This window comes from Danio rerio, chromosome 22 (genome assembly GCF_049306965.1).
Source record: "Danio rerio strain Tuebingen ecotype United States chromosome 22, GRCz12tu, whole genome shotgun sequence".
NCBI classification, from domain to species: domain Eukaryota; kingdom Metazoa; phylum Chordata; class Actinopteri; order Cypriniformes; family Danionidae; genus Danio; species Danio rerio.
Window position 1 is genome coordinate 21,597,590 of NC_133197.1, and position 16,555 is coordinate 21,614,144.

Here is a 16,555-nt window from a genome sequence, read left to right on the forward strand (position 1 = left end):
AACATCAAAAAAAAACTTGAAAAATTGTCCTAAGAGTAAGAGTGTGTGATTGAGTATGTATAGGTGTTTCCCAGTACTGGGTTGCAGATGGAGGAGTATCCATTGTGTAAAACATATGCCAGAATAGTCTGCGGTTCATTCCGCTGTGGCGACCTCTGAAATAGAGACTAAGCCAAAGGAAAATGAAGGAATGTTGTGTATAAAATGAAATGTGGTGTCATTACTCTGAAACATTTCGTGATTTGATTCACTTTGAACATCTTCTTACAATTTAAAAACAAAGCTAAAAAAGTCTTACTAAAAAAAAACAAAAAAATTTGACTCATATTTAAAGAATTATTTACATTGAGATTTATATAGATTTTATGCAGTCAAGTACTTAAATTATTTATTGAGTAAATAAGATATCTTATTAACGATAACGATAATCATACAAGTAACTAGAAGTCATGTATATATATATATATATATATATATATATATATATATACATATATATATAATATATATATATATATATATATATATATATTTAGTAATTTATATATTGAAGACTTGCTTTTTTTACCAAATAAAGTGCATCTAAGTGGATTTGTATTGTAAACATTAAATACAAGTAAAAAAGTTATTACTTTTTAGTTCATATATTAAGGTTTTAATTATGATACTTTTAAAACCGTTCCGCATAAATCCACAAATTTTTAACAAAATTATGGGCAAAAATAGCAAAAAACGTCTGCAGATTCCGTCTTGCCCTAGTCATCGGTTTTTGGAAAACATTTCCCCAACACTGGTTGTCAGTAACATCATAGAGGTGATTATTTCTGCTTATTTAAATGGTATCAAAAAAAAATTTCGACTGTTGCTGTAAATAGCAAACATGGCTCTAAGGACTGCTTTGCTTTTTTCGTACTGCATAATTTTGATTTATTATTTTGGATCCCATTTGGTTCCTCCAAATGTACGCACGCATGTACGCAGTGTAAAAGTGCCTTCACGTTGTTGTCCAAACACAAATAAGGTTAATTTAATTGTTTGTTTTTTTTACAAATTTAAGTGGACTGAAGATAATACAATTAAACGGTCCCAAAAATATTTAAGAATTGTGCTGTTTCGAGTCATTTTAATTAAGTAGTTACCCTCAACTGGTTGTGAGTACTATGTAAGTAAGTGGCTGTTTTTACCAGAATTTTTCAGAATATCTTGTTTTGTGTTCAACATGCAGAAACAAGTGAAAAAATATTAAATGATGACCGAAGTTTCAACTATCCTTTAATACTCTTAGGCCGTACTCACACTAGGTACAGTTGCCTCGAACCGGGCCAAAGCACACTTGTCCCCCCTCCCGTCTCCCCCGACGGCCCGCACTTACATACAATCGGGCCTCGGCACGCTTACGTCATCGCTGCTGCGCTGTTCAGTGAGAAGCGCTCTCACTCACTCAGCAGCACAGTGGAGATTTCTCTGGTTATATTGTTTCAGTCGTTTTATATGCTGTGACATGCAGTCAAATATTTCGCCAAACAGTCCTTAGGGATGCGGTGACACACAGTCAGATATTTCGCCGAACAGATCCGCCACTTTTGGCGCTCATAAACAATCATAAAGCACTCGTGCTGCAGGAATGAGGAGGTCTGCTGAAGGTGCGCAGCTGTCATGTAGTGAAGGGTTTGCGTATTTAATAATCTAGGGCAGTTTGCGTTTATTGAACAGTAAGAATGATTAATAAATCAATATGAAACAGCCCCTTAAAAGTCACGTCTCGCTTTCAGTTTCGGGCTTTGGCGCGTTTTGCACTCACACACAAGCGTACCACACCAAAGCACAAGTAAACCGCGCTCAGGCCCACCTCTTCCAACCTAGCCAGGGCCGGCCAAGTGAACCGTGCTTGAGCCCAATTCAGCGCACTCACACTTCTCAAACAATACAGGAAACGGGCCTGGACATGGTACAGATGGCATAGTGTGAGTAGGCTCTTAAAGGGCCATGAAACCCCCTAGCTTTAGCAGGGTGTTTTCAAACCTCTACTTTGTAAAAAGTCAGGAAAGTGGGCATCTCCAGCTTTGCTTAGGGGGGAGTGTCAGTGGAGGGAAAAAGGCATGGTCCGTAAAAATTGGCATAAAAATGGGAGTGTCTTTTTGGGCACGCACTGATTTTCACACAGGCAAAACAAACACAGAAGAGCGAGACAGAGACTGTGTTTACATGGACATCGGTAATCGAATTATTTGCCAAATTATTAAATAGTGGACTTTAACTACAGTTTGGCTCTTTCATTCAGGAATTTCATTCAAGTCCCTCGTGACAAACGAGATATTTGATTCGAGGAATTGCTGGAAGCACGTATCTTTTATGCAATGTTTGTTACCGCACGGCGAATGAGAGAAAAAAAAAACCCTCCGCTTTTCTCTGTAACTTCGATGCACTCGGCAGGTAGCGTTAGAAAGCCATGTGTGTTATTCCTGTCACAAAATGTGGCAAAAATCCTCCACGACGGTAAGTTTGGTTGTGATGCATACACATTTACACTCTGCATTTACAGCAGATTTTTCAGTCCATAATATTGTAGTGATGTTAATGTATGGTAAACTTTATTAACTGAGAAATCATTTGACTAAGGTCCGTCTTTAAACACTGAAAGAGTACTGCTGACGAGACGAACTAACTTTGCCTCTGAATAAACAAACAAAAAACACTAATCACTCACTTACCAAATCTGTAGAGACAGGACAATTAACACAAACTGGAGCCACGTCTTTATTAAAAGGAGACGAGTGGCAAATCCGGATTTCAACATTTCCACATGAGAAAAACTCTCGGGTAAACAATGTTCCTTAGACACGTATTATTGTCGAGTGTCGTGTGCACTGTAATCCACACATGAGTCCAGCTGCGCTCTCATAGAGAGAAAATGAAAACAAAACCTTCACTGCAGCAAATTATAAAAGCAACACTGACGACTTATATCTCCAAACAATTCATGTTGGCAACACAAGGTGGCTTTTCTCTGCCGTTCGAACACTGTAACAGGTAAAAACAGTCTTGGAAGTTATCATGCATATTTATGAAGTTGCACCGCATACATAATAGAGAGCGCTAATTGGTTTGAACCAAGTCTTACTCATGAATGAATGCAACACACTCAGAGACGTATAAGAAGCTCCCAGGTCCAGATGTCCAGTCAAAACGCTGGAATACATGCTAAGATCTCATGGCCGTGACGCAGCTTCAAAAATTTGTTTTAAACCGGATGTATGAATTTCCTCGAAATAACGCAAAAACAACAATTTTCAACAACAACACAAGAACATTATACACAATGTTCATAAGAACACAAGAACATTATATATATATATATATATATATAAATATATATATACATATATATATATATATATATATATATATATATATATATATATATATATATAAAAATCACACAAAAATGTTTTTTTATATGCTTTTGTAAATTTTGCCAATTTCTGAAGAAAATGTGCCACTACTTAGTAAAAATAACTGAGTTCGAAAAAATGCCACAATACTGCACTGCTATTTGTTGTAAAGAAATGACTAAAATTAGTGATGTGCATCGGTGCATATGATGACATATCGGCAAGCAGGACAGCTTTGGCCGATAAATGTATATTTTTAATGTCACCATTATTGGCACATTAAAAAAATTTATCATCGTCCAGTAAATTATGCACTAACATTTTTTGTAAATAACACAGTATTTAAATGTTATAAAGATTGTATTTTACTGTATGACAGTTATGCAGAATGTTACTGCAGAATGTTATTTTAAAGTTGGAAATATCTTCTTGGCACCATTAAAGCAGAGTTTTTATTTTGCTGTAAATCAAAATAGACTAATAAAAGAGCTTGAAACCTTCCAGATCATGGGAAATACAGTAATTTATCATTGCAAACATTTTTTATGGATTTTATAACAGTAATTTGTCAATTATTTTTGAAAAATCAGAAACTTTTTTGAGTTTTGTTTCAAGCTCAGAAAAATTCGCATCAAGATTTGAATTCATCCACTTTTCTATCGGTTGTCAGTATGTGCCAAATTATAATAAATAAAACTAGAATAATATTAATAGTATGCCCTATTAAAATTCTCAGACAGTCGAAGGCAAAATATTAGCCCTCCAGTCAGTTATTATTATTTTTTTCCCAAAAAAAGCAAACACATTTTCATGATATTTCCTATAATTAATTTTTTTTTCTTCTGGAGAAAGTCTAACGCTATCTCACGGCAATTCGTTACTTTTTGATTTAGTGGCTAATTCATATGAATGTGTACGATCTATTTTTTACAATTTAGTATGATTTGCTCATCACACAGTGACGGCTAGGTTTAGCGGCGGGGTTGGGTGCCACGCCTTCTTTTTAAAATCATAAATTTTCGTATGACTGAACTCATCCATATTAGCCATTAAACTGACAAAATGTAAAATACTTACATTTTGTCATGAGATTAGGCTGGAAAGTATTTTTCTTTTAGTTTAGCTGGAATAAAAGTTATTTTTAAAAATATTAATACATTTTGAAGGTCAATATTATTAGCACCCTTAAGAATATTTATTTTTGATTGATTGTCCAAAGACTTGCCTTACTAACCTACTGTAGTTAAGCCTATAAATTAAACTTAAATCCAAATTTTTGTTTCTTGCTAATTAATTAGTAAACTAATATGTACGGTCATCACGGCAAAGACAAAAAGAAACAGCTAGAAATTGGATATTAAATCTGTTTTGTTGATTAATGTAGTGTAAAAATCTCCCCTTCGTTAAACACCACTTGAGGAATACTAAAAAAAATAAATAAAAATTCTGAGAAGTGCTAATATTTTTGCCTTCAACTGTAACTGTTTGTATCAGTAAATTTTGAGTTGTATGTTTTGCTTTGGCTATGAACAAAATGGATCTTTTCAGAATAAATTGGATGCAACTGCAACTTTCAGTACAAACATACATGCAAAGCTCGCGTATGCAAACAAACACAGAGGAAACCTAGGTAAGAGCGTCTGTTTAGACACAACAGAGTGTGTCAGACAGAAGGAGGGGGAATCCTGAAATTTAAAACTGATCCAGTTAATCTGGACGAAGAGGGACGAGGCAGACAGGGGGCCATGTGGGACAGCAGCTAGTCAATCACAATTTAGACGAGCTGCGGCAGGCTAGCCTAGAATTACGGGAGATTATCTTCTGAGGGAGGGCAAAGGGGGAGAGCGAGACGAGCAGATCCCATAACAATGGTGGGAAATGAAATCTCTCCCAATCGCCCACTCTGATCATCTCATATATCACTGCTGGAGTTACTATTTTGGACACACAGCGTCTTAAATCGGCTTGAAGGCGCAGGGAGAGAAGAGCGTCGACAGCTTCCAAGACATCCGCGAAGCTGTTTTTCGCTCGCAGACTGGCTAGGATAGAGACATCCATGAAAAAATCATCCGCTGGTGAAATATTTAGTGCAAAAAGGCGCACGAATAGATGAGGATCACCAGAGAGTGGGAGGAAGAGAAGTGTCAGTGTGATCTCGGGAGGGATCTGGGCGAATGTGTGAGAGTGTGTGTGTGTGTGTGTGTGTGTGTGAACTCGCTCTCTAAAAACCTCTTTCCTTCCTTTCTGCTCACTGTTGCAAAACCCTGGCTGTATCCAAAATCTGCCCCATACCCTTATATAGTGCATTATTTGAGGGAGCAGCCGTTTGTAGTGGTCTCCAAAACACTAGTGGATGTTTTGAAGGGCACTTAATCCATCCCATAATACACCGTAATCAAGTCTACAACCCATGTACACTCAACAGTTAGAAAATACCCATAATGCACTGTGAGAGTTTGCGTGCCAAATGAATTTCCATATCGGACCACAAGATGGCATCCATAATAAAATCCGATTGTTGTAAGTTTCAAAATAATTCATTGATTTTCTTTTTGGCTTAGTCACTTTAATAATCTGGGATCGCAACAGCAGAATGAACCGCCAACTTATCCAGCATATGTTTTACGCAGCGGATGCCCTTCCACCTGCAACCTATCACTGGGAAACATCCAAACACACATATTCACACATACACTACAGACAGTTTAGCCTACCCAATTCCCCTGTCCCGCATGTCTTTGGACTTGTGGGGGAAATCAAAGCACCCGGAGGAAACCCATGCGAGTACAGGGAGAACATGCAAACTCAACACAAACATGGCAACTGACCCAGCCAGGGCTCAAACCAGCGACCTTCCTGCTGTGAGGCAATCGTGTTACCTACTGTGCCACCGTGCTGCCCAGTTTCAAAATATATAATTTAATTCAATTAATGCATACATTAAAGAAGTCAAAATAATTAGTTTCATTGCTAACAAACAGCCTGCTAAATGTTAAATAACTATCACAGGGATTGAACAAGAAGATAAAAATCTGATCTAATCTGTGAGATTTATCAATCAGTAAACACAAACAAAATGGCATTCAATCCATTCATTCACTTCTTCTAGTGGACTAATGTTTAGAACAGTGAATGAGGGTGTAGAGGCGATTTCGGATATGTCTTTCTACTCAAAACTACTGGATTTCTTAACATACAACCATTTTGAGTCTCGGGTACATCTCGAACTGGCTTTCACACCCTCTTTAAATGACCAGAGAGAAAGTCCTGTCATATCTAAGGCTTTCATTCAAGCTTAAACCCCATTTTATACTGGGACATCTTGGCGACTTACTGACAATGCAGCTCCAGAGCGGCTCGCTTTGTGAGGCTGGGCTAAAACCATCGCTGTCCAATACTGGATTAGGAACCATGGATTGGCAGGCAGAGAAAACAGCTTTTATACTTAGAGAGTAAATCGGCAACGGTTTGAGCTGAAAGATTGAAAGAAGGAGAAAGAAAGTCTGCTTATTTGTGTTTCGGACCACCACAAGGGAGCGATAATAAAAGATTCCGATATGAAACTTGAAACCAAGTTTAACATGCAAATGTGACCAGAATGTATGAAAAAAGAATTTATTAAAGCAATCTGGCTGTGAGTAAAAATGAGCAAAAGGAGAGCACACACCAGCTCAAACTATCAGCTCATTAAAGGAGCATATGTGAATTTTGTGGCCAGGAATTTGGCTATGATTTTCACTTGGCCACCACATCAGTGCAACAGAAAGAGCTGGCATTCACTCTCAGGCACACACACATACACATACACACAATAACACACTAAAACATGTATGAAGTCTCCACAAATTTATGGTTTGTATAAAAAATTTAAAGAGAATCAAGTCTCTGCCATTAATAAATAATCAAAGCGATTATAACCCTCTATCATTAAGCATTTTAAAAACCAGAATCATTTTAGGTGCCATTTTATGACCAGAATTGTTTTTGTAAACCAAACACACACTGCAACTAGTGGAGAATTAGTCAAAAATATACCATGATACGCGCAGTCCTATTGTCTTAGGTCTTTAAAAAAATCTAACATACTGATGCTGTAAAGGAGCAGTTACTGACTTACTCTAACTTGCTTGATGAACTGCTTTCATTATATCTGAAAAAAAAAATGAACCAAGGACTGCTACTTTATCAAGTCGTGCCATAAAAAGTCATTAAAAGGTCTAGATAAACACATTTTAGAAAGAAAATTCAATAAATATACAATGAAACACACAACTGAGTTATTATACTCTTCTGAAAATCCCAGAGGGCACTAAATGCAGTGAGTACTGCAATAAGTACTTCTTTATTCTTAAAAAATTCTCACAATTGCCTACTAAAAGAAATTGTTAATGGAAGCATTCAGAAGAATCAAAACAAATTTCCATCCCTCATAATCATCTAAAAAATCCTCATCTCCTCATTTGTCTCTGCAAAACAAAGCCAAACATATATGTTGCTGTGTCAAATGTTGCTATGGTATATTGACTAGCTCGACATTTTCTTTCCTCTCTTCAACAGTGAATCACAAGCTCAGAGTCAGTTTCCATATAAATGTTCATATCATGAAACAACACACACAAGAAGCAACTGCCTGCAAAAGCCTCATAAATCCAGACAGTGCAAATACAGGTACTATTAGCGAGAGCACAAATAAGGCTCATGTGCTACGTGCGCTAACACACTCGTATTACAGCCACTTATTTGTATCAGGTTCTCCAACTGCTCATCATGTCAAACATCCACAGACCTCTTGCAGAGAGAGTTCACATTTCTCACACTTCTCACACATCTGCAGACTCCTCACTCTTAAATACTGACCGAAGACCAGCATTAAACGCTCGATCTTAAAAACAATGTGTTGCGAGGTTCGAGCAGCTTGGGACGTTTTTGTTCTGCAACAGTCGGAAACCGAAGGTGTGGCTGCAGTGGATTATGAGCTTTCCCTGCATAGCATTTTTTATTGTTATTGTTTTTGGCTCAGAAGCACGGAGCACTGTAACCTTTCTCTCGTCCCACCTTCCAATCCCCCTGCTTCAGATAACACTAACCACAAAAATCCAGTGGAACCAATTACCAGTCCTCCTGATGCAGTTTGCCTTGCAAATCAGGCCTTAACCCATTCAATAGGCAGGCATGTGCAGACGCTGACACATGCAGACACTCATTTCACACTCATAGGCTTCATGCGATTTGCACTGGATGGTGTCGAATGGTCAAACAAAACTACTAATCTGCTTGGTAAAGCATGCAAAGACAGATTTTGTTTATTGCTAGGAAAAAATAAGAGGAGGGCTGGTTGGCAAGACACAATTTTAAGTGTTTTATGTATATTATGGCTAATTCACACTGCACAGACAGATGTTGAACAACAGGCACTTTGTCGGATCAGTGTGTTACTGACATGTTGCCGTTGGTCGGCCCAGTGTGAATTGGCCTTTAACTGTGCTTTGGTTGGTTGCATACTGCTCCAAGTAGAAAAGAGTAATCTTTAAAACAAAGATTAAAAAGTTTTTGCATTGATACCATACAAAGACCATTTGGGGTTCTGCAAGGTCTATAAAAAACCTGTTATAAAAATAATTTTCTCTTTGAAGAACTTGTTTGTATAATTGTTCTTCATGGAATGATACATACTTTTTAAAATGTTGTTTTATGAATATGTTAACGAAGATGTAGGTTTGGCCTATATTTTACACAAATTGAAGCTATAATATACTACAGTACCATCTTTTATAGTATAGGAGCAAGTGAAGTGATGACTATTTTAAAGCGTATGAGTAACAGCAATGGCTTTACAAGAAATAAAATCTAAGCATGTGTTCTTGTGATTTCTGAGAACAGAATTCTCACGAACATGGACATGTCTAAAAGTTACAGAACAGGAAAAAGGTGCAAACACAAAAGGCAATGTTTATGCATGGACACACAGACCTTTCTCACACCTTTTTACTGTTGTAGGTCATGTTTCACAGGCCATGAGGGTAAAAATAAAACCTGGCTGTAGATTTCACTGGTCCTTTGGAGTTTGTTCACTGTATCATTAAAACAGCATCCAATCTCTCATACTGGAAAACTCTGCACATATTTATGCATTAAACAGCTAAGCTGTACTATAAACATTGTTCAAGATTACTATAGAATAGAAATAAATTTCTATTATGAAATGTTCAGATAAACTCATCTCAAAACCAAAATAAAAGATGTACTGTATAGATAATTGCAATGCAGAAATGTCCTGCCAATTTTTAGCTTTATGTAAAATATAAAAAAGATGATTCTGGTGAGGAAATATTTGAGTTTTAATTCATAAGTCATTTTGAAATTTAATAAGTCATTAAGATCTTTTTCCTGTCAACACTAAATCCAATGGGAAAGATGTTCCAGTAAATTGGAAATACAATAGAAATGAAAGGTTAAAAATAGTATAATCAAATGTGGAACTAACATTTACATCATATATAGTCTTGCTGTTTTGGCATTTGAAAAGTAAAGCAACGATGCCACATTGTTGACATTTCTTGATTTTGAAAGGTCCCTCCAGGTAAAGTGGGCAAGTATTCATCAACATTTATACAAATTAATTCTCAAGGGACGTTTCATTCATCAATAAAAACATCTAATGTCTTTATTAATGAAGTGGAAAAGACATTTACCAACATCCATATGTAGTGTACATACAAACCAAATCAGTCTCAAGAGACCCTTCATTCATTCAGAAACACATCAGATGCCTTGTGCTGTCATATATAACAAGCTTTGACTTGTACTCTGTACCACAATCTAAACAGGCTGCAACATACGGTAGATTCTTTGGATTTGAAATACATCAAAGATGGGTCACCGATAACAAATAAACTTCCCACAGCAAGACCTATCCAACCCCACCCACATACACACACACACACATATATATCTAAAGCACTCTAGATTTACCCAAATGCACTATGACATCTATTAGAGGAGGCGTTGAAAAAGGTTCATTACACAAACTAATACAGACACACTATTGTGTTTGATTCCTCCCACACAACTTTCTATCAGCTTGCTCTTGAGGACACCTGGGTGAAGCTGAATATGCCTATATGTGACTGAAAGTCTGAAGAGATGTCACTCTCTCATCTGATAGCTTAATTTGTTTAATTTGTTGAGGATGTTGGAGGATGAGAGAGAGGAGCACTTACCGGGTGTCTACCCTGTGGGTACATGGTCAACGGAGGGATGCCGGTTTGACGGGCAATGCACTGACCCTCCGTACTCTTGCGTTCCCCCTCTACCAGGGGACTGAGCCCCGGATTGAGCTCGGGAACCCGGCTCTGTCCTTTCGGAGCCGCAGAAGACAGTCAGTGCATCCGACAAGGAGTCCTCCAAAAACAGATCCCCTTACTTCACACTTGGACTGGATTTCCCCCGAGAATTCCCTGACGTCCCACTTTGTTACTGTCCGACAGATCAGGAGAATGGGAGAAGCAGGGAATTCCGAAGAATCACGTCCAGCTCTCCTTAGACTTGTCCTTCTGCAAATGTCCCCAACAAGCTACAAAAACAAACACGTATCTCCATTCGAATCTTCCAACCTTGTAACAGTACCTCAAAACTACAGGGCTTCTTTGCAGAGGTCTAAAAAGACAAGGGAGAAGGAGGACCGGGCTTTGTTTTTAATCTAAATCTAGAGAAGAAGAAAAAAAAAACACACAGGAAAGCAGGAAAGAACAGCAGGTCACTGGAAGATCCAGCAGGCTTTTCAGCAGCGAGCCCTAGACTGTAATATATTGTGCCTGTTGGCTTCAACACAAACACGACAGCCTGCTCAAGCTGCAGTTAAGGTGGACCGGCTGAGATAGATGGAGGATAGATAGACGGAAAGATAGAGACAGAAATAGACACCAATACATGTGTGCAACCAATGATACGATTTCTTGTTATCACTGTAATCATTACACTGTGAAGTGAAGATTATGCAGACAAACCTATAAAAGTGAAAGGACACACATTAGAAATCTATTTTTCCTTGATTAATTGAAGAGCAAATTTATTTGTTTGGTTAAGTGTCTCATATTCTTTTACTATGGAAAGACCACTTACCTCAGTAATCACTCATATGTCTCTTCTAGATTAGCTCTCGTCAATTTTTCAATGTGTGCTCCAATTTGTCCAGTCTGATATCAAAATTAAAGATTTTAATATGTACTCATAATTTTTCTCATCAAATTATCTGCATTATGCTATTTACAGTTAAAACACAAATATACATGCAATGTATTTTAAGATTTGTTTAACATAACTGTTTACTTACTGTGTTAAGTTGTCTCATTTGGCTCTCAACGTATTCTTCCCTTATTTTGAAAAACGTTCACAAGCAAAACCTGTAGGCTAAAAGGGGGATAGTTAACTTAAAAATTAAAATGTGCTCACTGTTTACTTTGTCAAGTGTTTTAAAGCCTTTATGAGTTTCTTCTGTTGAACATAAAAGAAGATATAGTGAAGAAAGCTGAATACCTGTAATCAAGGACTTCCATAGTAAAATTTGTAATGGTTATAAGTGTCCAGCTTTCTTCAAAGTGTCTGCTTTTGTGTTCAACAGAAGAAACTCAAAGGTTTGGAACAAGAAAATGTGATTAAATGATGATATTTTTGGGTGAACTATCCCTTTAACCGAGATCACAAATAAGTCTCTTAAGCTTTGAAAAGAGCAAGCTCTGCGCATTTAAACATGATAAAACAAAGGATCTAAAAAAAAAAAAAAAAAAGAATGAAAGAGAGATGAGGAATGAGCCAATTTGCCAGCAATTCTGTGAAAGCACCATGTGTGTCCATCCCCATATTTGCACGTACGCCTCCAACAGATGAGCATTTATCTGCACTTTGAGAAATAAATCGGCAAATTTAGTTGTGATCGTATCATTTATGATTTGATTTAATACAGAGCAAGCTTACTTCGCTTGTTTATGTGGCTGAAAAGACACACAAACCCCTACTAGACTAGTATCGTTCTCATCTCTTCATCTTTCTCTTGGTCTCCTCTGTCATCCTAGCGTGATCTCAGAGGTGTCCCTTGTTAGTCATCTCTCTGTCTGCGACACCTCTCAGGTCAGGGATTGCCCTAATCGCCGTTATCTAATTGTGCGGATTAGAAAGGTAATTATTCACATGACTCTCTCCCTCTTACTGATACGTGATGAAGCTGGCTGAGTACAAACAGACAGGAAAATGACCGATGGGTCTTGACAATAATCTGGCCTTAGATAGACGAGCTTCTGCATCCTGGAATGGGTAAAGGGTAAGCAGGCTTAACATAGGATCTGAAATAAGACAATAGGAAAAGAAGAAGAGGAAGGACTGGGTAAGGCATCACAATTGCTGCATTTTTATTTTATTTATTTATTGCCAACATCAGGAACTTATGGCTATTTCATGGAAGAATAAATATATACATAAAAATATTATATGATTAAAATCAAATTCGTATTACAATAAAAAGTTATTTAGACAAAAATAAAAATGGAAATAATATACAAAAATGTATTAAAAGTTAAATATTTTTTTTTTGTTAAATTTTTGATAAATAACTTAACATTCTTCTGGGTGAATTTTTAAAAATGTCCATTAAAGTACTCTCCTTATAAAAAAAAATTCTAATAATATTTTAACTTCCACATTCCAACAAAACATGTTTCATGATAAGAGCAGCTTAGCAGTTATTACATTTAGGTCATGCTGTCCAATTCAACATCTAGTATAGACCAGGGGTGCCCAAACTCGGTCCTGGAGGGCCGGCGTCCTGCAGATTTGAGCTCTTTCTTGACTCAACACACCTGCACGGATGTTTGTAGAAACCCTAGAACTTAATTAGCTAGCCTAGGTGTGTGTGATTGGGCTTGAAAGTAAACTTTGCAGGACACCGGCGCACCAGGACCAAGTTTAGGCACCCTTTGTATAGACAGTCTGTTCATGCCTGGTCTCAAAATTATAATTTGCAAAGTGTCTTTCATTTATTTCTGGGCTAATTTCGTGAAATTTATTATTTATGCAGTTGTCCCATTCCCTTTGCCATGTTTCGTTTATATACAGATTAATTGTAGGTTTCAGGTCATCAGAAGGAATTAAACATTGTCACTTTCAAGGAGATATGCTGCTCAATCTGCAAGTTTCCATGAAGTCAGCTGCATTTTTAAATACCAGTACTTTATTTGATTTGAAGTTATTCTGGCTTTTTAACATTTCTGTCCCATATATGCACATAAACACGCAAACAAATATGCTGTACACTAGGAGAGGCAGTAGAGAATATTAAAAAGCTCTTTGCATGTACATTACTCCTAATAAAAACAAACAAAGCTAATGCTACTCATGTTTATGTTTCAGTAACATAAGTAGGACTAAGTAGGTACATTTACATATTTTTATCCTATTTCTAACTACATACAGTTGAAGTCAGAATTATTAGCCCCCCTTTGAATTTATTTTTCTTTATTAAATATTTACCAAATGATGTTTAATAGACCAAGGAAATTTCAACAGTATGTCTGATAATGTTTTTTCTTCTGGAGAAAGTCTTATTTGTTTTATTTAGGCTAGAAAAAAAGCTGTTTTTTTATTTTTTAAAAAACATTTTATGGTCAGAATTATTAGCCCCTTTAAGCTATATTTTCATCTATAGTCTACAGAACAAACCATCTTTATACAATAACTTGCTAAATTAACCTAACATGCATAGTTATCCTAGTTAAGCCTTTAAATGTCACTTTCATCTGAATAGAAGTGTCTTGAAGAATATCTAGAAAATATTATTTACTGTCATCATGGCAAAGATAAAAGAAATCAGTTATTATAAATGAGTTATTAAAACTATTATGATTAGAAATGTGATGGGAAAAATCACTGTTAAACAGAAATTTGGGTAAAAAATAAACAGGGGGGCTAATGATTCAAGGGGGTTAATAATTCTGACTTCAACTGTACTATGGTATAAATGGCTTGTCATTACCTTGATGAGCACAATTTTCCACAATAAATCGAGTTTAGCATCTCATATTTGATCCAGTGCAGCACCAGATGGGATTCGTTCCCAAACAATGTCATGAAAACATTTCTTGTCCTAATAAGTTCAAAATAAAAAGAAAACACATTAGTAGCAGGTGGACATATACTGTACCATATTACAAACTGTATTTGTAGAAAGCCATTAAACCGTATCTGAGGCGAGAGTCCTGTCAGCTTTTAAGCGGGAAAATAAGGTGGAAAAAACCAACCACGATGTCGCGAAATAAATAATTTTAATGACTCCACTATTTATTTGTGTTTAATACATAAAACACGCTATTAAAATATCAAGAGAGTGAATTACATGAGATAAATCAGACCCCTCACCTTTTCTCCAGACCACCTTAAAACTTCGCGGCTGTCGAGCTGTCTCCAGCGCTACGCTGATTGGCTGTAACGACCCATCCGTTCCATCCAATCAAACCAGCAGGGACCCACGTTGGAGCTTGACATCGAGGCAAGAACCAACCAATGGCAGCGTTTGCGTTCGCTGGTTGGCTGGGGTGCGTGAGGAGGGCAGTGTGCAGTCTTCAGGGATTGTGGGCATTGAAGTTCCAATTATTCCGCACCCCCGCCGCTCGCGCCCCCATCTGCCAATCACGCAGCAGAAATGATCACCTATGACTGCAAATGAAAAATGATCAACATGTAGCACCTAGTGTCGACTGCCTCGAACAATTAGTCGAAATAACAAATAAACACTCTCTTTATTTGGTGAGTCATGGTGGCTCTATGATAACCTTGTAAATTAATGAGCAGATTGCTTATTAAACAGATGAAAATTCTGTCATCATTATTCTGTCATGCTGTTCCAGACCTTTATGACTTTTTCATCTGTGCAACAAAAATAAAGAGAATCATAATAGCTCTCATCTTTATTATTTTCCACAATACTGTTTTGTTAGGTTAGATGGTTTGAACATCTAGTGCACTGTAAATAATACAGTGAAGATAACTCGGATAGTATTGAGGGCATTTGGGGGACTTTATATTGTACTTTTTAGCTACAAAAGCCTAATATTTAAAATATTTAGAGTTAAATTAGATATACTCCACAATAAAATAAAAACAACATAATAATTAGCCTACTACATTGTAAGGACTTAAATATTTAATATAACATTTGTATATTTTAAAATGTGTATACATATATACATACATACATATATATATATATATATATATATATATATATATATATATATATATATATATATATATATATATATATATATATATATATATATATATATATATATATACACACACACACACACACACACACACACACACAAACAGTTGAAGTCAAAACTATTGGCCTCCCCTTAAATTTTTTCTTTTTTTGATATTTCCCAAATGATGTTTAACAGAGCAAGGGAATCTTCACAGTATGTCTGATAATAGTTTTTTCTTCTGGAGAAAGTCTTACTTGTTTTATTTCAGCTGGAATAAAAGCAGTTATTAAGTTTTTAAACATCATTTTAGAGTCAAAATTATTAGCCCCTTTAAGCTATATATTTTCCTTTGATAGTCTACAGAACAAACCATCATTATACAATAAATAGCCTAATTACCCTAACCTGCCTAGTTAACCTAATTAACCCAGTTAAGCATTTAAATGTCACTTTAAGCTGTATAGAAGTGTCTTGAAAAATATCTAATCAAATATTATGAATTGTCATCATAGCAAAGATAAAATAAATCAGTTATTACAAATGAGTTATTAAAACTATTATGTTTAGAAATGTGTTGAAAAAAATATTTTCTCTGTTAAACAGAAATAATATATATATATATATATATATATATATATATATATATATATATATATATATATATATATATATATATATAAATGTTCATTTTTGATGGAAATTTCAGACGGCACATATATATATATATAATTAATAATTTTTTTTTATTCATAAACTTAATTTGGCAATAACATTAGATCACATCATTATACAAATTTCTTTCCATTGTAAACCACCAAATCTAGAACACACACACAAACTAAAACAATATAGTTAATAATTATAAATGTACAATATAAACACATATTATTTGCATGTTTGTAATCTACA

The 16,555-nt window shown here is 35.9% G+C and overlaps 1 protein-coding gene across 2 annotated transcripts in view; it reads right to left on the bottom strand.

Moving 5' to 3' along the window:
• Nucleotides 1-16,555, bottom strand: part of tle2b (TLE family member 2, transcriptional corepressor b) — a 117,095-nt gene that overhangs the window by 75,239 nt on the left and 25,301 nt on the right. Inside the window, exons 2-8 of one of the 2 annotated variants that reach the window (XM_073937810.1) lie at nt 14,799-15,095; nt 14,416-14,526; nt 12,633-12,730; nt 12,366-12,545; nt 11,725-11,801; nt 11,514-11,587; nt 10,613-10,965 (exon numbers count right to left, since the gene is read on the bottom strand). In XM_073937810.1, coding sequence (XP_073793911.1) covers nt 10,613-10,636 — 24 coding nt within the window. In that variant the 5' untranslated portion in view covers nt 10,637-10,965; nt 11,514-11,587; nt 11,725-11,801; ... (2 more) ...; nt 14,416-14,526; nt 14,799-15,095. Of the gene's footprint in view, nt 1-10,612; nt 11,193-11,513; nt 11,588-11,724; nt 11,802-12,365; nt 12,546-12,632; nt 12,731-14,415; nt 14,527-14,798; nt 15,096-16,555 lie in introns of those variants that run through there. The other variant, XM_005170536.6, reaches the window with a different exon arrangement.